The sequence below is a fragment of the Verticillium nonalfalfae genome (assembly GCF_003724135.2).
Source record: "Verticillium nonalfalfae strain VnAa140/NRRL 66861 chromosome Unknown scaffold_93, whole genome shotgun sequence".
Taxonomy (NCBI): domain Eukaryota; kingdom Fungi; phylum Ascomycota; class Sordariomycetes; order Glomerellales; family Plectosphaerellaceae; genus Verticillium; species Verticillium nonalfalfae.
Window position 1 is genome coordinate 34,425 of NW_021167318.1, and position 19,351 is coordinate 53,775.

The 19,351-nt window shown below is 58.8% G+C and overlaps 6 protein-coding genes across 6 annotated transcripts; 5 read left to right on the forward strand and 1 right to left on the reverse strand.

The window, feature by feature from the left end:
- Positions 1 to 1,661: 1,661 nt before the first annotated feature.
- D7B24_009400 (uncharacterized protein) lies at positions 1,662 to 2,622 on the forward strand (the record flags this gene model as incomplete). Its single annotated transcript, XM_028643475.1, has 4 exons — positions 1,662 to 1,803; positions 1,854 to 1,992; positions 2,058 to 2,307; positions 2,359 to 2,622. The coding sequence occupies 4 exons, from the start codon at positions 1,662 to 1,664 to the stop codon at positions 2,620 to 2,622; spliced, it is 795 nt and encodes a 264-aa protein (XP_028492942.1).
- A 1,263-nt stretch (positions 2,623 to 3,885) lies between these two features.
- D7B24_009401 (uncharacterized protein) lies at positions 3,886 to 5,566 on the reverse strand (the record flags this gene model as incomplete). The annotated part of the gene is made up of 5 exons (XM_028643476.1): positions 3,886 to 3,992; positions 4,429 to 4,544; positions 4,597 to 4,640; positions 4,697 to 4,721; positions 5,334 to 5,566. The coding sequence occupies 5 exons, from the start codon at positions 5,564 to 5,566 to the stop codon at positions 3,886 to 3,888; spliced, it is 525 nt and encodes a 174-aa protein (XP_028492943.1).
- A 2,339-nt stretch (positions 5,567 to 7,905) lies between these two features.
- D7B24_009402 (uncharacterized protein) lies at positions 7,906 to 12,102 on the forward strand (the record flags this gene model as incomplete). Its single annotated transcript, XM_028643477.1, has 1 exon — positions 7,906 to 12,102. One exon carries the CDS (start codon positions 7,906 to 7,908, stop codon positions 12,100 to 12,102), a length of 4,197 nt encoding a protein of 1,398 aa, XP_028492944.1.
- Positions 12,103 to 12,738: 636 nt separating this feature from the next.
- D7B24_009403 (uncharacterized protein) lies at positions 12,739 to 14,986 on the forward strand (the record flags this gene model as incomplete). The annotated part of the gene is made up of 4 exons (XM_028643478.1): positions 12,739 to 12,822; positions 13,015 to 13,506; positions 13,584 to 13,921; positions 13,984 to 14,986. The coding sequence occupies 4 exons, from the start codon at positions 12,739 to 12,741 to the stop codon at positions 14,984 to 14,986; spliced, it is 1,917 nt and encodes a 638-aa protein (XP_028492945.1).
- Positions 14,987 to 15,717: 731 nt separating this feature from the next.
- On the forward strand, positions 15,718 to 16,675 carry ISA1 (Iron-sulfur assembly protein 1; the record flags this gene model as incomplete). Its single annotated transcript, XM_028643479.1, has 2 exons — positions 15,718 to 16,531; positions 16,638 to 16,675. The coding sequence occupies 2 exons, from the start codon at positions 15,718 to 15,720 to the stop codon at positions 16,673 to 16,675; spliced, it is 852 nt and encodes a 283-aa protein (XP_028492946.1).
- Positions 16,676 to 17,447: 772 nt separating this feature from the next.
- On the forward strand, positions 17,448 to 19,172 carry WRNIP1 (Werner helicase interacting protein 1; the record flags this gene model as incomplete). Its single annotated transcript, XM_028643480.1, has 1 exon — positions 17,448 to 19,172. The coding sequence occupies one exon, from the start codon at positions 17,448 to 17,450 to the stop codon at positions 19,170 to 19,172; it is 1,725 nt and encodes a 574-aa protein (XP_028492947.1).
- Between the last annotated feature and the right edge of the window lie 179 nt (positions 19,173 to 19,351).

The following is a 19,351-nucleotide window of genomic DNA, read 5'->3' on the forward strand; positions in this document are numbered from 1 at the left end:
TCAGAGATCAACGAAATCAGAGAGACCATTGGTATTCATACGATCACGATGATTCGTGTTGGTTCCTCGGACGGTGGCTGATGAACAGCACGCGCCTAGACGTTTTGCGTTCACAAGGGTCGTGACCGGGAGAGAGTTATGGCAATGATGGGATGAACACAGGATCATACGACTCGACATGAGCAGAATGTTCCTTGGTTCAATGTCAGCCAAAAAGCCATCTTGGACAATAAACTGAACACTCGCGCAAGGTCGGGTCCGGGGGGGGGGGGGGAGGGGCCTCGATATTATACTTGCTAGCCGTTCAAAATGCAACAGAGTCAGATACGCATCTCTGCTAGCTTGGCCACAACTCTTAATAGAACTTTAATCACTTTGCAGAATGACATTCAATGCTATGCTAACGCTTTAAGCAGCAAATTCCTCGCCTGTTCTACAGAAAATACAAGTAGCGACCGTGTCGGTGTATGCTTGGGAAATTCACTGAAGCATTCGAAAAGACTCTGAGAGCAGAGGCTGGGTTACGCAGGCTACCTATTGTGCTCTTCTCTTGATAAAGCAACCAAAAGTCATATTGCGAAGATTGTATACGTCACATGCAGGTTTCACATGCAGATCGAGCGGCACACTTAGTTTACCTGATTAATTTGACAAAACCATCGCAAAAGTCCTTGCGTTCAGGGAGTATTCATCAGAACAGCTACATGGATATGGCTGACTTGACACGTCTGCATGAGATGGACTCCCTGGCCAGGAACACCTATCGAGGATGAATAGCAAGGTCCTCTGCCAATACATGGTGACACACTGTACACCACCCGCTCAGCAACTCGGCAACGTAAACAGACGCATACTGTGTACCCTTGAAGGCACTCATATACCGCCGTTGGCAATTGCGGTCAATATGATACCCAAAAATCATAAGCCGCATAACGAGATGCTATTTAGCAGAAGAAGTTAGACTTTAAGCCGCCACCCCAGATCTTAGGTGAGACGGATGCACGGCACACAGCAGGAACGCAATCCGTGAGTTGATAAATGCGCGATTGAGGCCACCCCAACCGGATCTGAAGCGGATATGAAGCTTCAGCAGCTGCGCCCTCAAGGTAGCCAAGAACAAAACTCAGAGGCACCAGCGCTATCCGGCAATGGGAAGCATACTTTACGGGTGTATAAGCTTCCCATGGAACATCTACGCGCAATGCGATGACAAAAAGAGCTGAAAACGACCAATTTGCCATCATTTCGAGGCGTTCCGAATGGCGTACTTACCGATGCTCGAATCACTAACTCGAAATGGATGTCGTAGGGCTGTGCTCGGCACGTTAGCCGCGGACAGCCTGTTTTTCGGGGCCCAGCTAAACCAGACCAGCACAGCAATATGGGAACGACGTGTGCCGATCATCCGACTGAAGGGTCCGAACCTGACTCCAGAAGTAGGCACCCATTCGAGGCATGACGACGCAAGTGAAGAGAACAATATCATGGGCTGACCAGAGGGCAACATGGCGGCCTCTTGCGTGCAAGCGAAGGAGTGAGGACATATTGTAGGACTTGGCGTCTATATAACACCCCAAAACTATCCCAAGAAGCAGCATACCATAATTCATCTCATCACTGCAACTTAATCGACTCAAGTTACGATATCGCCACTCTTCACAATGGTACACCCTCACACAGCGGTGGGCATCGCCCAGGTGGTGTTCTACGCCCCCATGCTACCAACGGCAATCTTTGTCTTCGTGAAGAATTGGCGGCAGCCGCCTCGAATGGCATGGTACCCCCTGGTGACATTTTGCCTCTGTCAGTGATTCTACTCACTCACAAACAGTCGTGAAGCTAACAAGTCTCAGTACGTCTGGCTGGCGGAATCATCTCCATCATCCGGGGACCGCAACCTCGCAACATTGGCCTCATTATTGCCGATAGCGTCCTCCTCAACGTTGGGCTGATCCCGCTCCTGGTGTCATTAATCGGCATCATGCGCATCACGTATGGACTTGTTGTTCCCACAATGTCTGCGCTATGTCAACCCAGCTGACTAGTTGTTTGTCCAGTCTCAACTCAAGCCTTGACAAGAACTCTCGTGCCCGACAGTTCCTCAAGGCTGTGCGATTCATCTTCCTCGCCGCCATCGTCCTTCTGGCCGTCGCCGGCGGTATCAGCAGCGACGACTCTTCCCTTGCGACGGCGAGGATCCTCACCAAGGCTGCCTATGTCATTCTGGCGGCGATTCTCGCTCTGGCTACGGCAGAGATGGTGTACCTCTTGACCCAGACGGACCGCATTCCCGCCGGTGGTTGCTACGTGAGTTCGTCATCTTCAGCGTTACGATTGTGATAAACTGACTATGAGCAGTATATCCGCTTTGCGCTCGTCTCCGTACCATTCTTGGCTGTCCGAACTGCCTATGGCCTGTTGTATGCGTTTACCATTCACGATCCGAACACCATCTGGAATCCCCTTGTCGGATCGGCAGCTGCCTTTGCGTTGATGTGCCTCTTGGTCGAGTACATCGTGCTCATGATATTCATCTATCTTGGGATCCACAGGATATGGCACCCCTCCCAGCCGTCACAGGAGACCCAAGATGCCAGCAAAGCTTCCACGACGGTAGGCTGAACAGCCGCAGATCGAATGGTGACTATTGGGCGTTGGGCGTCGACATACATGCTTGAAGCCCAAAAGGCGTGCCAAGCTCAATTTGCTTTGCAAGTCAGCTTGTTCGTATCTAGAGACAATGAAGAATAGCACGACAGAGTTGAAAAATATCTATACCTTGGGAAATAGCTGTCTGTTGACCTTAGCAGGGGTTCAGAAGTCTACTTCTCCAGAATGCCCCGAGACGTGATTGCGCAGTGGCCTTTGGCAATGCAAACTAAACGCACCGGCCCCGACGCCTCATGCCTTTGCATCAATCTGCAGTGGTGGTTCGCCACGCTGGCATTGTCTCAGAGTGATCGGCGCTGGGATGCGATATCAAGTTGGTGCGGTGTGACATATCAAGAGCCAGGGGACAGCAAACCATCGTGAGAATCAGCCTTTGCGTCATGTGTCGTCCGCGATAGCCGCCGTGACCCTGTTCAATGGTCTCGTCTCTAGAGGGACAATGACACGCTTGCCTCTGTCCTAGATTACGAAAAGGCCAAGGCTTTTTCCCATTCATGCGGACCTAGTTGGCGTTCGCAAGCTCGTGTTCGAGAAATCGAGTTCAGGCCGCACCTCCTGATTGAATGTCTCTTGGTCATTTCCGAAAGGGCAGCGCCCATGCCGCCAGAGACATGCAATACATCAAAGACACGCGATATACGCACGTCGCGTGGTACGTCTAGTAGCACAGCGTCAATCCTAAGATACCCTTATCATGGTTGTGAAATTGGATCACTGATAACTCTGATGGCGATGAAGCGTGCCAAGACAGCCCGCGACAGGTTCACGGCGAGGCTGCATCCTACGTACGGGCTTATCTTCGGGTTTTGGTTCGCCACAAGTCCATTCACCGAGTCAGGTGAACCAGTATTGTCATCTACCATGTCGGCGTCGGCGTCGGCGTCGGTGGCCTCTTGACGATGCATTGCATGAAGCAACGCCTTTCCGCTGCTGATCCGACAGCTTACCTGCAGCTTGAGCGCCGCCGTTCATGGGTGCCGGAGTAGTCAATGTTCCAATTACGTTCAAACGTGCGGGAACTATGGGTCGCACGTTCAGCTGGTGCGTAGTGCTCAGGTGACATTTGGCCGAGCTCGAAGGCCATGCCGTCTGTGAAAGTTACCGTGTTGCTGATGATCACTGAACAACTGGCAGGTGCACACAAGCGAGGATCGTGGCAGTTGAGGCGCAGGGTTCGTGGGCAGACAGATCGACGACATGCAAACCGAGAATTCGTCAAGCTTTGGCCGTCTGGTTGTAGACAAAGCCCATATCGAAGTCCATGCTGTAAAACTGGTCAATCGCCAGGGTCGCGTCGTAGCGGCGCCCGCCAAGCATCCAGGCTACGCTCTAGGACGGCGCCCACGTCAACGAGCGAGTGAACCCATGGAACGACAGCGTCCGCGCTAGGCCCGAGATGCAATCCGTCACCGTAAGGCGGCGGCATGGAGAGGGTGCTGGCAGCAAGACCTGGCAGGCAGAATGGCCTTGTTCCATTATCGTCGCACGCGTACCTCATTTCGACTGGGAGCACCAGGCTGCAGAAAGGGCATCCGTGCCTTGGCTGGGAAATGAGTCTCGAGATTGGCGAAAGACGAATGCGGCCTATGAGCGCGCGGGCGAATGGGCAGGAAAGGGTGGCAGCCGTCATTCTGAGTATCTGGATCCCTGATCCTGCGGCTGGGGATTGCGCGTTCTGTATGCAGCGACGAAGAGGCGTACAGCCGTACAGTAGACGAAGCGTCTATCAACGAGGTTCCTTTGACTTGAAATTCGCACCTTTACTGATTTTCATGATAGCGAGGAGGGCAAAACGGGAGATGAGGTCGCTTATCGCCTCGGCAAGACGGGTGACGCACGGGCATACGTTGACGGTGATAATGTCCACAACAGTGCTAGGACGCAATGTTTTTTGTTGTTGCGATTGACACCATTCTTCCATCAGACGTGTCGATGTCAATCTCGGCAGGCCTTAGGAGGCCCTCTTTTGTCTGGAGGAAGAGTCAGCCATACCAAAGCATCGTGACGAGCTGGGCGAAATGCTGACCAGGAGGAGAAGCTGCAGATCCAAGCTGCGCATTGCAGCTCTGCTACTGCCATGTGGAAGCTTGCTCGTGTTCCAAGGAAAATGGTAAAGTGGGCTAAGGTCAGACAGAAACAGCGCTTTCCCTCTATGGATTGCTGCTGTCACCCGCCTTGTGAACGGGTTGACCGATCATCGCTGCTAGTACGAGGCACGTCTCACCGAGCGCTGCAGGAGCCCCAAAACAGGATCAGTAGGGCAGTCGGTACCAAGAGTAGGCGACACCTACCCAAGCAAACCAAGCTACGTACCCGGGTGGTGTCGAGGCGAGGCAGAGGCAGCAGACAGGGGGAGAAGCATGTGGTGTGGGCCATTGCCTGTCTCTCAGTGGAGTGATGTTCAGGAACGGCCAGGGCCCAGAACACGACGGGTGGGCTTCTATGGGTGGGTAAGCTGAATCTCTGATTGGCATGCGCGCACCGAACAAGGCAAGACCTCCTGGGCGTGCCTGGGAGACGGCAGCGGCAGGCGGGGACGTACATGTACATCCCTAGGCGGAAGCGGGGGCCTTGGAAGCCGCAGCCCAAACTTTGCCCTGCTGAGCGTGTGAGCCACACATGAACGAGGTCACGGTCCCCACCGTCCGAGGCGCTAAACTGACCCTCTCGCAAACGTTGGGCCAAGCGGAGCACCCGGCTGCCATGTCTTGCCCTGCTCCGTCCCCATCGCCATCGCCATCGCCAGGAGGGAGGAGGGGCAGGTCGACTGCCGCGAGTCTTCTGTGGCGCGGGAGCGGAAGCGGAAGCGGAAGCGGGGCTGAGGGCTCGTGATGAGACTGACCTGGTGCTCGAAAGAGAGAGGAAGAGTAGAAGGGGGCGGAGGCGGTGGATCCATTGTTGGAGAACAGATGTCCCTGGCATCCACAGACAGAACGGTAAAACGGGGAGCAACGAACAAGGACCAACGATGGAGTGAGTGGGAGAAATGAGATGGTATGAGAGGCGGAAGAGCAAGTAAACGGTTGTACGCCCAAATGCATTCGCGGAAACAATCACCTGGCCTGTGTCCTACCTACAGTACCTAGGTAGGTACCTCACCTCCCAGTGCCTAGGTACCTACTTAGCTAGGTAGGTACCTCACCTCTCTCTGGTAGACGCTGTAGGTACCTGGGCACTTCTTGACCTGGACAACCCAACGCTGGGGACAGCACACCGCCACGCCATGCAGCGAGCAGCCATGGCGCTGTCATTGATGCGTCGAACCCGATGCGCACTGGCCATGGAGAGCCACAATGCCCAGGGCATGTGCTCGGCGGCATCTGGGCGTCCGCGTGTGCGCTGTCAGTGAGATGAAGCAACACCAGCATCCACACCCATCGTCAGCAAGCCACCAGATAGGCACCGTCGTCGGGTAGGACAGACCCTGTCGCTGGCAGTTGGGTCGAAGGGTACCGTAGGGGGCGGGGGGCACGAATTTTGAGTTGGACGAACAAAGGAAATGGCGAAAATGTGATCCACTTGACGGGGGCTTTGGGGCCGTCTGCTGTCGCCATGTGTTCGTTCTGGTTGTTTGACTCGAGTAGCAAGGTACCGAGCCGTGGAACGTCGCCGTCGTGAAGAAAAGGGGGCTAAAAAAGTATATTCTCGGCCTCTCAGGGCCCCCTCAACCTGCAAGCCCCCAAACCCAGACGGCCGGCCGGAAAAAGACTTGATGAATCAGTCGCCGCCGACGGGTACTAGCACCAAGCCAGAGCCGTCGAAGGGCGGGAAAAAGAGGCAAAGCGCAAACCCATCCGCTGCCATTCGGCTGGCGCATCCCAAAGACGCTTAGATGCAGACGCTAGAAAGCCAAGTCAGACAACAAGTCACAGCAGAGTACAGCAGAACAGGGCAGATTCGGTGCAGACCTGGGGGAGGATGAAGGCCGAAAAAGCAAGGAACGGGCAGAGACTGGCCTACCTACTACGTACGTACGTACCTACCACAGGCACATTACCCTCGAGTCATCTGCCCTCGCTACCTATGCGGAGGTACTCGCTCGGCTCCGCTACTGGCAAGCACATACATGCTGGTGTGTGTTGTGGTTTGGTCGTTGCCCAGAGCACAGAGCAGGCACGTACGGTTGGTCGCGAGAGGTCGCTGCTGCCCCGGACCTTGGATCGAATTACAGAGTCGGCAGGTACGGACAAGGTACTGGGTACTGTGCTTGAGGATGCAGGCGCAAGCGCAGGATGCGAGATGGGGAGAAGAAAGTGCCAGACCAACAAACAGCCTTTGTGCCTTCCCTGCTGCTCCATCTGCTCCTGCTCCATAAGTACTCCATACTCCAAACGGCCAGGCGATAGAACCAAGCTGCAGCGCGGGCCCGATATAACTCTGCATCGCCCATGTGCCCGTCCCTGTCCGTCGCCTGCTGCCCGCCTTCCCGCCCTCCGTCTCCTGTATCATACCCGTCTCTCCATGCGCGTGTTCGCGTACCTTCGCCTTGCCTGTCTACCTAGTACGCTTTGTTGCTATCTTCCGCGGATCCCTGACCTTCGTTGCTTCAGCAAAGAAGCGAAGCGGGGAGTGGAAAAAAAATACTTTCGACAAGTCAACATCACCACGCCATTGAAACTTTTCTCAGTCCCAGGGTCGCCGACTCGCGCATCCACCAACAATTCCATCGCTGATTGACTGATTGCAACCCTCGTGGGGATCGCCCGTTTGTCGCTTCGACTTGCCATGGACGAACCGCCATAGCTTTGCGCAGACTTACATACTGGATCTCCCCCCCTCTTGGGACCCGACCGACGCGCCACGCTTGTGTGTGTGTGAGAGAGTGAGAGAGAGTCAGAGAGAGACAGCACTTCTGACCCCACGACACACTCCTTCTCGCTTGCCACCACTTTGCGACACGCCGACTTTGCGACACCAAGACACTTCAACCCACGACACGATAGCGATCTTCTCCCTTTCATCTATGTTTTGCTTGCCTGCCATACATCCACGCTGTGCTGCCTCCGATCCTGCTCAACCCAGCGTGCTAATCTGGAACACGAGCTTCAAGACCTAGCAAGCCCCCCCCGCTACCAATACGAGACAAACCCGCTCCAGCTTCAGCACCACTGCCACGATCACTGGTCCAGACTCTCTCCAGCTGTGCGTCCAGAGTCTGGCCCGCGTAGCACGCACCACGCTGTAGAGCAGATTCGAGGAGCCCGCCTCAAGGTCTCACCCTCGTCCCCTCTCATAATGACGGCACCCTACGTTCCCCTCGTCAGCGTCGCCTCCTCTCCGGATGCCGATGACGATGCGAAAGGCTTCCTGTCCTCGCAGCCTTCCACCACGAACAACTCGACCAGCGCGAGCCCAGCCCAGAACATGTCCCTCGCCGCCGCCGCCACGTTGACGCCACTGTCCACGTCTGTCGACAGCAGCGACCGCTTTTGCGACCCGCCTGCGACCGTGAAAGAAAGCCAAGCCGACAGCAACGCCGCCCGCGGCGAGCAAGACGCAGCAGCTCGCAGAGTCAGTGTGGCGCTCGAGGGGAATGCGCCTGTGCTCGCCCATGACTCCGTTCTACCCGCTCATGACAGTCCTGCGTCTGCGTCCGGCGCTGGTGCGCAAAAAGGGGAATTGAATGCTGCGTCCGCCAAGGAGCACCTCGCACCGAAGAATGCAGACGAATTGGACAAGGACGCACAGGCCGACCACGGCCATAGCGAAGCTCTGAGCCAGGGCCCCGACCAGCATAGCCGCGAAGATGACAGCGCCGAAATCACAAGCTTCTCGCGCGCCAGGGGTCATGCAGGCTCAACACCGCTGTCCATCCCGGCATTATTGCTAGGCTCCAAAGGGGCCGGTCGTGCCACCCATCGCACTCAACAACCTCCTGGCTACACACAAACGAAAACAAACAACTCGAACACGCTCGACACCACAATTGCATCGAACCTCGACAGCACCCTCTCCTCTCCCTCGTCCCCCACAAGTCTCATTGAGCAACTGCAAGAGACCCTGCAAGCATCGCTGCAGCAACAAGCCGCATCGCCGTTATCCTCATCGCCGGGGTCGCCGTCAGCCGTAGCCACAGCGTCTACGACGCTGCACCGTCCCCAACCCATCGTCCGCACCACCTCCGACAGCGACAAGTTTACTGTTTGCCATCCCGTCCCTGACCTCAACACCCGCTCTGGCGCCTACACTGGCAATATTGCCACTCTCGAAAAGACGGCCGAGCGGCTGTCCATGACCAGTTCGATCGAGGACGCCATTCGAGACTTGCACTGCGAATTGAAGAGAAGCGACAGTCGAAGATCGTCCATCTTGGCCGCCTCCAATCCTGCCTTCGCATCAGCATCCTCTCCCGAAGGCCCCTCTCCGCCTCTTGACGGCAGCCACCCACCGGCACCCCCTTCGCTCGCTCGTCATATATCATCGGCAAGCAATATTGTCGAAGTCAACAACGCAGCGAGATACGGCGGTTACTCCCCTGCCGGATACGTAATGTCGCCCAACCATTCCCTCACGAGCCGTCTGCGGTCCGCCTCAAAAACGTCCAACGGCCGTCCCGACTTTGACGTGGATGCGTTTGTGTCAAGGAACGGCCCAGGAAAATCGTCCACTCGCAGCGCGCGATCAACCAAGATGTCGCTGACCGAAATCGCCGAGACGGAACCCACAACACTGACCAACGACGCCCTTGATAAAGCTGAGCAGTTACCAGCGCACAACGAACACGAAGAGAAGACCGGAAATGGCACGAAGCCATCGGGAGATGTGTACCACGGCGACGCAAGCACAGAGGCCTTCCACAAACTGCTGGATAATGCCCTGGCCACGGGAGCACCTAGTGACAGCAAGAAGGGCGACAATACGAGTCAAAGGACTTCTCGACAAGAGTTGGGGACTGAGGAAGACCGCCCAGCGACGCCGCGGTCCACGATGACATACGATCCGAACGATGCGTTTGGAGACTTTGACGGCGTGCACTGCGAGCCGGACTTTGGCTACTTCGAGGATGTACCGATGCCTGAGCCGGAACCCATGCCGGAGCCCCAGAGCGAGCAGCCATTCAGCCGACCGGACATGCCGCGCCCACAGTCCTACTTTGACATGCAGACGGGCCAGCAGATGATGTATTACCCGGCTCGCGTGCCAGCTATGCTCAATCTGCCGCCCAAACTGTCTAGGAAACCGAAGGCAGCCATCCGCAACGCCAGGCACTCCAAAGTCCTGCAAGCTATGGGTCACCCAGGTCTCGGACAGGCCGAGTACATGGAGCGAGGCTCGCACGCACCCCCCGTCCGCCAGTCGACCTTATGGCTGCCTGACCCCGTGGAGTCTGAGGCGTTCTCCCCCTTTCCCCTGGAGCCATCGCCAGTGGAGCCTGCGCATGACAGGACATCATTGCTCGATGGTAGCCACGAACAACGCTCATGGTCGGCCGGCCGCGAACAGGGGCCTGACTCCCCCTACGACCCGATGCCCCAACCTCCACCGGCCGCTCGGCAGCGCTCTCCTCGCACGGTCGAAATGGACGCCCACAAGTCTGCTCCCATGGAGGATCTACCACCGCATTTGCGTGCCAGCGCCTTTTTCGAATTGCCGCCCGAGCCGCCCACTGTCGAAATGAAAGGTGGCTCTGCGATGGACACCCTCGACAGCATCCTTGATGCGTCGGCCAATGCCCCTGTTGATGCCTTTACTGATCACGCGTTTGCTGGCAAGCTTGGACGGGAGGTCTATGGTCGTGAGAAGAAGGCGAACCGCAAGTCGTCTGCCCTGCTGCAACCAGAGCATGCTGATGGTAAGAAACGTGGTTCGTTTATGCCGTTTGGCAAATCAAGCAATGATGGTTCCTCTGATCGGAGAAACACCATGACTGGCGTTTCCATACATAGCAATAGAACAAGGGAACGTGGCGATGAGGACGAGAGCCAAGCGCTCTCTGGCAGTGTCGATGGCGAGCATCGCAGAGACGACGAAGAGGAGTTCGTGTCCGAGGACGAGGAGGAACTCTATGCGGGCCCCCCTACGACTCTGTTGGCCGAACTGCAGCTTCGAAAGCACGAGCAGAAGCTGCGGACGCGCAACCAACACCAAGCTGTCCCCGGGGGTATGCATTCGACCCTGCTGGAGCTCGACGCCGTGGCCGAGGCACAGCGCAAGACGCGCAAGACGCGCCGCGTGAACCTGGCTTGGGAGGACCCTGACGCCAACCCCGACCACAGTTCCGAGGATGAAGACGTGCCGCTGGGCTTGCTCTACGCCAGCAAGGCTGCGGGCAACAATGATTTCACCGCCGCCATGGCCGAGCTCAACAGGCCGATCGGCCTCATGGAACGCCGTGAGATGGAAGACAATGAGCCCCTCAGCGCGCGACGAGCCCGCCTACAAGGCAACGAGCCTTTGACTATTTCAAAGCACCGGAGTATGATGACACTGAACCCGGGGGGCGCTAGCAACAACCGCTTGTCACGGATGCCATCGCCGCAACGGTCCGCTAGCCGGTTGGATCTCGAAGCCAGGGCACCCCGAATCGAAGAACCCGAGGAGCCTGAGATCGAAGAAGAGACGCTGGCTGAGCGGGTTCGTCGTCTTCGCGCCAAGGAGGAGGCTGAACACTCGAACCTGCCTCGCACGAGGCCCGTCTCTGCAGCGTTCTCCGTCGAGCTCCTCAGTCAATTTGGTGATCTGGACGAAGACAAGACGAAGGAGAAGGCAGCCCCTGTCAAGAACGCCGACGAAGAACAGGAAACGCTCGGCCAGAGGCGTAAGCGCCTGCAAGCCGAGCGTGAGGCGAGGGAGCGAGAGATGAACACGCAGATCCGACCTTCGCTCGTACCGCGCCGGACCATGAACATGGCAGACGTGCTCGGCGCACACCCTGTACGTGAAACCCAACAGCAGGATGCGGAGAGGCGAAGGCTCGAGGAGGAGCAGCGTCGTGCCCGGATGCAGGACGAGAAGATGGCGGCGTTGAGGGCGCAGATGCCCCAGACGCTGCCGACGGCGATGCACGGAGCGCGCACTGGAGGATTCCGCAACGGCAGCTACAACGACGGTTCGGCGGGCCTCGGTGTCTACGGTCCCTCGGGGATGGGGGTCAATGCCAGCCGGACCAGTGTCGCCATGAACAACTACGCACCGCAACCGTCACAGATGGGCATGTACGGCGGCATGCAGGGTACTGCCCTCGGCATGCAAGGCGGGTACAGTCAAGGCTACGGCGGGGGCATGGGGATGCAGATGCAGGTGCCACAGACGGGTGGCATGGGGATGCAGCAAGGCATGGGCGGCATGCCGATGGGCATGAACATGGGCATGAATATGGGTATGAACATGGGCATGAACATGGGCATGAACATGAACATGAAGATGCCAATGGCCGGGCAGGCGCCGCCGCCCAGCTCCGTGGAGCGCTGGCGGCACAGCGTGATGCCCTGAGAGGACTGAAGGACGTGAGACGGACGAGTGTACATGTCGGGTTCGGACTTGCATATCTGCAGCGCATGATTACCATTGACCTTCTGTTGTTGTAGTATACAGGGCTGGAAGGCGAACGTCGAGTTGGGATAGCATTGCGAGGCGTTTGCTCGGACTGGCGCTTTGCTGCCACATTTCTTTTGTCACGAAATAATCTACTGTAATAACTCTGCATGCCGATGTGATCTAACTGATCTGACTGCTAACGCAACTTGTTGAATCACGACGGCGCTTGAACTGGACGGATGCCGCCTTCTGCGGGACACTGACTCGGGAGACCTGGGAGACCTGCCACAGGACTGCCACAGTACTGCCAGCGCCCGCGCCCGTGCTGGCTTATCTTATCAGGATACGGGCTGTACTTTCTATTCCCCCCCCTTGCCCCCTAACGCTGGAATCGAGCCGCCTTCTTGGTGGCCACCATTGGAACACCTACCACTTTGCTACCGCATCCGAGCCCCCTCCTGGTTTCCTTTGTCCTTCGCCTCTTTCCACACTGCGAGACAGCTCTCGAGAGCTGTACGACTGTCTCCGAATCCAAAACGATCCAGCGACGTCCGCTTGCCAGGGTGTCCGCTGGAGGGACGAGCGACGAGAATGGAGGCCTCCCCGCTGACACGGCAGCCGCAGCCTGAGGTGTTCCAACCCAAGATTGTGCTGCTCTACGACTCACTATTCAAGGTGCGCTATGCATGAGACGAGACGCGACATGCCCCTCCCAAAAAGAAAAGAAGACCAAATCAGAATCATACACTGACTTTTTCTCCGGCAAACAAAGGTATGTCTCCGTCCCCGCCAGGCCCCCTAAGCCTGCCGATGCTCCCTGCGACTGCGAGGCGCTCACTCGCTAACCAAACCCCCCCATTGTTGCAGGACGACGACACGACCGAGCGAGGCGAGGGCTTCTGGCGCGAGTTCTTCCTCCTGCGCCCCGATCGCCCGGCGCTGCAGGCCCTCCTCGATGGACTCTCGGCGGCGGACGTGCTCGGCCTCGAGGAGCGCACGCGCGAGCTCTTTGAGCGCGGCGTCGAGGCCGTCCAGGGCGGCGGCCCCAGCCCCGGCCCCAGCTCGGCGACGGTCCAGCTGCACGCACTCGAGACGCTGAGTGTCTTCCTGGCGGCCGCGCTCGGCAAGAAGTATGCGCACCCGACCTCGGACGTCATTGCCGTGCTCGCGGGCATCGACCTCGTCGACACCATCTTTGGCGAGTTTGCCGTGGCGCTCGACCAGGTCATACGGGCTGGCACGAGTCTCGAGCTGCGGAGCAGGGCTGTCGAGGTTGTGCTGTCCGTCACGGCGGGGGCGTACCAGACGAGTCTCTTGACGTACTTTATCCAACGGGATTTGTTCCCGGCTGTCATGAAGGTGGGTGTCTTCCCCCCCTTTTCTCATTTTGGCGGAGACTTAGTGGTTGCTCCGTATGTAGGCTGACTGGGTGGCAGTATATCCACGAGACAGAGCATCCGGGGCAGATTCTCGAACCGTACACCCTTCTCGGCCTGCTGGCCAACTACAACAAGTTTGAGTTTCAGAATCCATATCAGCAGCGCCTCAGCGAAATTGTCAACGAGCCGACGATCCAGCAGATGATCAGGTGTGTCGGGTACGCGTGCCAGAAGCTGCGGCTTGACTATGTGGACGTTATGGACGATCTGCCCGAGGGCTGGACGTTTAGCAACACACTGCACATGATCGGACTCGGGATCGTGGCGAGGGGCCCAAAGCCAGAAAAGAAGATTGTGTACGATGCGGAGACACAGAAGCAGATGTTTGCCAAGCTGTGCGTTGCCTCTCCTGTCCGCCCTTGCGCGGGTCACCATGCTAATGATGGACTACCTACAGCCCTGGATCGGAAGCCGCGCTTCTGCTGACGACATATGATTTTACGCACGTGAACAAACTCTTCTGCTTCAACCTCGTGACGCTCGCCGCAGACAAGGGGCAAGAGCAGCCGTTTGCGAGCTACGTCTCCCTGACGTCGTACCTCCTGCAGCACGCACATCTATCGCAGCGCGTATCACACTACGCGACGCTCAACCTCATGGCATTCCGGCTGCTCGTCGAAGATCCCGTGCTCTGCAAGCGCATCTGCAGCGACGAGTCCAAGACGCCCGTGCGCCTATGCCGCCAGCGCTCGCCGTACCTCCCGCTGGTCAAGGGCGACCGCGTCATGGCGACGGCCATCCTCGACACCATGGTCGACGGCATCTCGCACAACCTGCGGCGGCGCCTCGACGTGGGTCTCTACACGCTGCTCGTGGGCATCATGCTGCGCATCACGTCGTACCTGTCGCGGTCGCGCACGCGGCTGACGTACCACTGGGCCGACTTTTTCCGCGCGCTGCTGCACCTCGTGCGGTTCCTGACGACGTACGCCGCCGACCTCAAGGACCTGCCGCAGATTGAGCTGCTGCTGGACCACGTCGTCAACCTCGTCGCGCTGTCGCTGTCGACGGGCGAGGCGTTCCTGCCGTCACCGGCAGCGTACGACGACCTATTCTACAAGGTCGTCGAGGCGGGCGACGTGCTCGTCAAGTTCAAGGAGACGTACGGGCTCGGAAGCAGGGGCAGCAATTCGATCGGGACGCTCGTCAGCGTCAGCGCGCACTACAAGGAGATGCTCAAGACGGGCGCTGGCAAGGACGCCAAGGCGAGGGGCGCCATTCTCACGAGCGTCGAGGTCGCCGATGTCATCAAGCAGGGATACGAGACGCTCAGCATACAGGCCAAAGAGGGGCTTGACACGTGGGAGAGGTATCGCGAGGCGGATGAGAGGACGTTGCTGAAGAAGGTGGCCAGAGTTGCTGTGGCTGATGGACGGGGCCTCGTCGGTGGTTCGAGGTGAGGGTCAAGGGGGCGGGGCGCACACAAGATGTAGTACAATATACTGCATGGCACAACGCAACAAGCTGCAATATGTTGCGGGGCCTGTCTGGTGGTGGTGCTGTGAGATAGTTTGTCAAGAATGCTCGGAGCTCCGATGCCTGGCCGAGTCTCCAGACTTGAAGAACGGTCTTGACAGGGGTACATAAGTATATAAGGAAGACCGCCGTCAGGGTTAGGGTTGCGATGCCGAACTGGCAGCCGAGGATGAACCGACGACAGCCGACCCTCTGCGTTGGAGGCTAGTAATGCACATGTTCTGATTGGCGCGGTGCAACAGGGGCGGACAGGACCATGTCATAGCCGTGCCACGGGGCGGGCCACGGGGGGGTCTGCCAGGTTCTGCCAGAAGTCACCTGCTGAGAAATCGCATGTTTTTGCCATCGACAACCGAGTCACCTTCACCGACCTGCGAGCCCAGCGAACTCGACGACCTTGTCACCCACCGCAACACCTAATCACTCTCTTGCTACGAGGAGCCTTCATTGGCATCGATTGATTGACGACCGGCGAGCCTGACGATCCCCAGTCGGACTGGACTAGTGGAGCCGTGGCATCATAATTAGCCAACTCGCCTCCTCTTTTCGCCTCGTCTCTACCAACTACCCCTACCTATACACCAACAACACCAGCACAGGACCAGATCACAAAATCCACCTACAATACCCTCACAGCCGCTTTCATCCCTACACAATGAGCGCCCACCGCGTCGCGTCCGCCGCGCGGCTAGCTCTCCGCAGCGCCAACCCCTCGGTCTTCCGATGCGCCTCCGAGCACACACTCTCCAGGACATCAACAGCGACAGCGACAGCAACGACGAGAACAGCACGGCGATGCTACGGCACTCCTGCGTACCAGCAGTACTCGCTCTACCCGAACAACGCGCCACCGCCGCCACGCGCCGAGGCCAAGGAGCCGCTGCCCGCCGTGAACGAGACGCGGCCTCCGAAGACGTCATCAGCAGCGAGTAACGTGGCGAGCACGACGCTCGAAGTCGAGCAGCCTGCGAAGCGGTCGGCAGCACGGGCAGGATCCACAGCACCCACGACGACGACGACGACACCGCCATCCTCGTCAGCAGCAGCGACAACAACAATATCCCCTCCGACACCCAAAGCCGCCACCGCAGCCACCACATCCCCGGCGGCCACGCCAGCAGCAGCAGCAGCAGCAGCATCCCCCCCCAAGACGGCGCGCCCGCGGCCCAAGCTCCGCGCGCGCAAGGCGGCGATGAAGCTGACGGCGGCGGCGGTCGAGCAGCTGCAGGCGATGCTCGAGGGCCCGGACCCCAAGCTCATCAAGGTCGGGGTGCGCAACCGCGGGTGCAGCGGGCTGGCGTACCACCTCGAGTGGGTGGACAGGGCGGGCAGCTTCGACGAGGAGGTGGTGCAGGACGGCGTCAAGGTGCTCATTGACAGCAAGGCGCTGTTCAGCATCATTGGCAGCGAGATGGACTGGGTCGAGGACAAGCTGAGCCAGCGGTTTGTGTTCAAGAATCCCAACATTAGTGAGTTTCCCTGCCTTTCCTTCCTTTCTTTTCTTTTCTCTTCTCTTCTTTTCTTTTCTCTTGTGATACTGTCGTCCTCCCTGAGCAAACGAGCTGACGAAAACAGAGGAGGAATGCGGCTGCGGCGAGTCGTTCATGGTGTGAGGACAGGAGAGTCGGGGACGGCATGAGGTGGGAGATGGGGTCGAGCAGACAGTGTACGAAGACGAATTGGTCGCAGAATCACACACACACACACACACACAGCGATGGACAGTGTCGTGGAGCATGACGGCACTTGATATGATGGGCATGTTGGAAGCACATGCGCCTAGGCAGCACAGAGACAGACGCATGGACGGCGTTTTTGGTAGACACCGGTCTGGCTAGCTGGCCGGCTGGCGTAGCAATTCACTTCTCTTTGCATGCCTGACCTGTGGTCTTGTTGAAGATGGATGCATCTTGGGAGGCTGAACGGTGACGCTCGGTGATATCGGATTACGACAGGGACGGTCTTCGGTACCCGGACGGTCCTCATCTAGGTACCTGGACGGTCCTCAGGTTTAGGTAGCTGGTACCTGGACGGTCCTCAGGTCTAGGTACCTGGTACCTGGAAGACGGTCCAGAAAACGCCCTGTGGCTGATGGTGGCGCAACCACTCAACGCGGCCATGTGACAGCGCGTCGCCCCCCGATGCCCCACTGGCGCGTCCGACGGCAGAAAGTGGACATGGAGGAAAGACCATGATCGATGGAGTCAATTCTTCGGCGAGCTCCATCTCCCCTCCCCAACCTGGAGATCCGATCGACATCAGCCTTCTTTGCTTTGTTTGCCACCCATTCACTCCCATCTATTGTCTCTGTTCTATTGTCGCTTCGTCTTAGCTCATCGCCCTAGATCCATCCGTCCTCCTCCCTTTGCCACTCCACAGCCAAACATGGCCGTCGACTGCCCAATATGCAACAAGCCCGTCAAGCCAAATCTCATCAACAACCACATCGACTCGGGCTGCGAGAGCTTCATCCTCGACCCATCTTCCAGCGCCAACACGACGTCCTCTCCGCCTCCCTCGACGCCTTCGCACACCAACGGCGCCGGCAACATGCTGACCCAGCCGAAACGATCCGCCGCTTCCACCTTCTTCCAGACCCCCGCCGCAAAACGGCAGGCCACGACGAACCGCGTGCTGACACCCAACGCCAACGGCAAGGCGGCCGGTCCGCTGGCGCCGGCAGCAGGGAAAAAGAGAGCCTTTGACGACGGGCCAGGGCAGGAAATGATGGCACGAACAGACACAGACACAGGTGCGACGACGCCTTCAGGAGAGCAACCACAACAACCACCCGCAGCCCAGGGCGTCCTCGATGCTCCGGCGCCCAAACGCACAAAGACGGCCCGTTCGGCGCCCCTTGCCGAACGCATGCGACCGCAGGCTCTCGACGATGTCTTTGGTCAGGACCTCGTCGGGCCCCATGGCGTCCTGCGCTCCCTCATCGAGACGGACCGCGTGCCCTCGATGATCCTCTGGGGCGGCTCGGGCACCGGCAAGACCACCATTGCCCGCTGCATCGCCCACCGCGCCGGCAGCCGGTTCATCGAGCTCAACGCCACGTCGACGGGCGTCGCCGAAGTCAAGAAGATGTTTCTCGAGGCCGCCAACGATCTCGCCCTCACCGGACGCAAGACCATCATCTTTTGCGACGAGATTCACCGCTTCACCAAAGCCCAGCAGGACGTCTTCTTGAAGCCCGTCGAGGCCGGCACCATCACGCTCGTCGGCGCCACGACGGAGAACCCCTCGTTCCGCGTCGGCGCCGCCCTGCTCTCGCGCTGCCGCACCTTTACGCTGCAGAAGCTCAGCGCCGAGAACATCGCCGCCATCCTGCGCCGTGCCGTCGCCGCCGAGTGTCCCGGCGGCCCTCCCCCGCTGCTCGCGGACGCCGCCCACGCCGACCACCTGCTGACGTACCTGGCCGCCTTTGCCGACGGCGACGCGCGCACGGCCCTCAACCTGCTCGAGCTGGCCCTCTCGCTGGCGGCGCGGCCCGACACGACCATGGACGACCTCAAGGCGTCGCTGACCAAGACGCTCGTCTACGACCGCGCCGGCGACCAGCACTACGACACCATCTCGGCCTTCCACAAGGCCGTCCGCGGCTCCGACCCGGACGCCGCCCTCTACTACCTCGCGCGCATGCTCCAGTCGGGCGAGGACCCCCTCTTCGTCGCCCGCCGCATGGTCGTCATCGCCTCGGAGGACGTCGGCCTCGCCGACAACTCGCTGCTGCCCCTCGCCACGGCCGCCTACACGGCCGCCCAGCAGATCGGCATGCCCGAGGCCCGCATCCCCCTCGCCCACGCCGCCGTCGCCCTGAGCCTCGCCCCCAAGAGCACCCGCGCCTACCGCGCCCTCAACAACGCCTACTCGGCCCTGCGCGAGCCCGGCGTCGCCGCCCTGCCCGTCCCCGTCCACCTGCGCAACGCCCCGACGCGCCTCATGCGCGAGATGGGCTTCGGCGCCGAGTACAAGTACCCGCCCAACTACCGCGACGGCAAGGTCCGCCAGGACTATCTGCCCGAGGGCATGCAGGGCAGGCGCTTCCTCGAGGACAGGCATCTCGGGACCGAGGTTGATCCCGATCTCGAGATGGGGGATTCCTAGCTGACTCGAGAAAGGGTCTGGAGTACTATATAGGGCATCTCTCGGGGGGCTACGGGTAGGACGCACGCCCCGGAGTCGAGACGAAATTTTTACTGGTCACGGTGTGGATAGAAGTTGGTTTGGATGGCCAACAAAAAGATACCCAATAGAGAGAATGAGAGAGAAACAATGCAACTTCT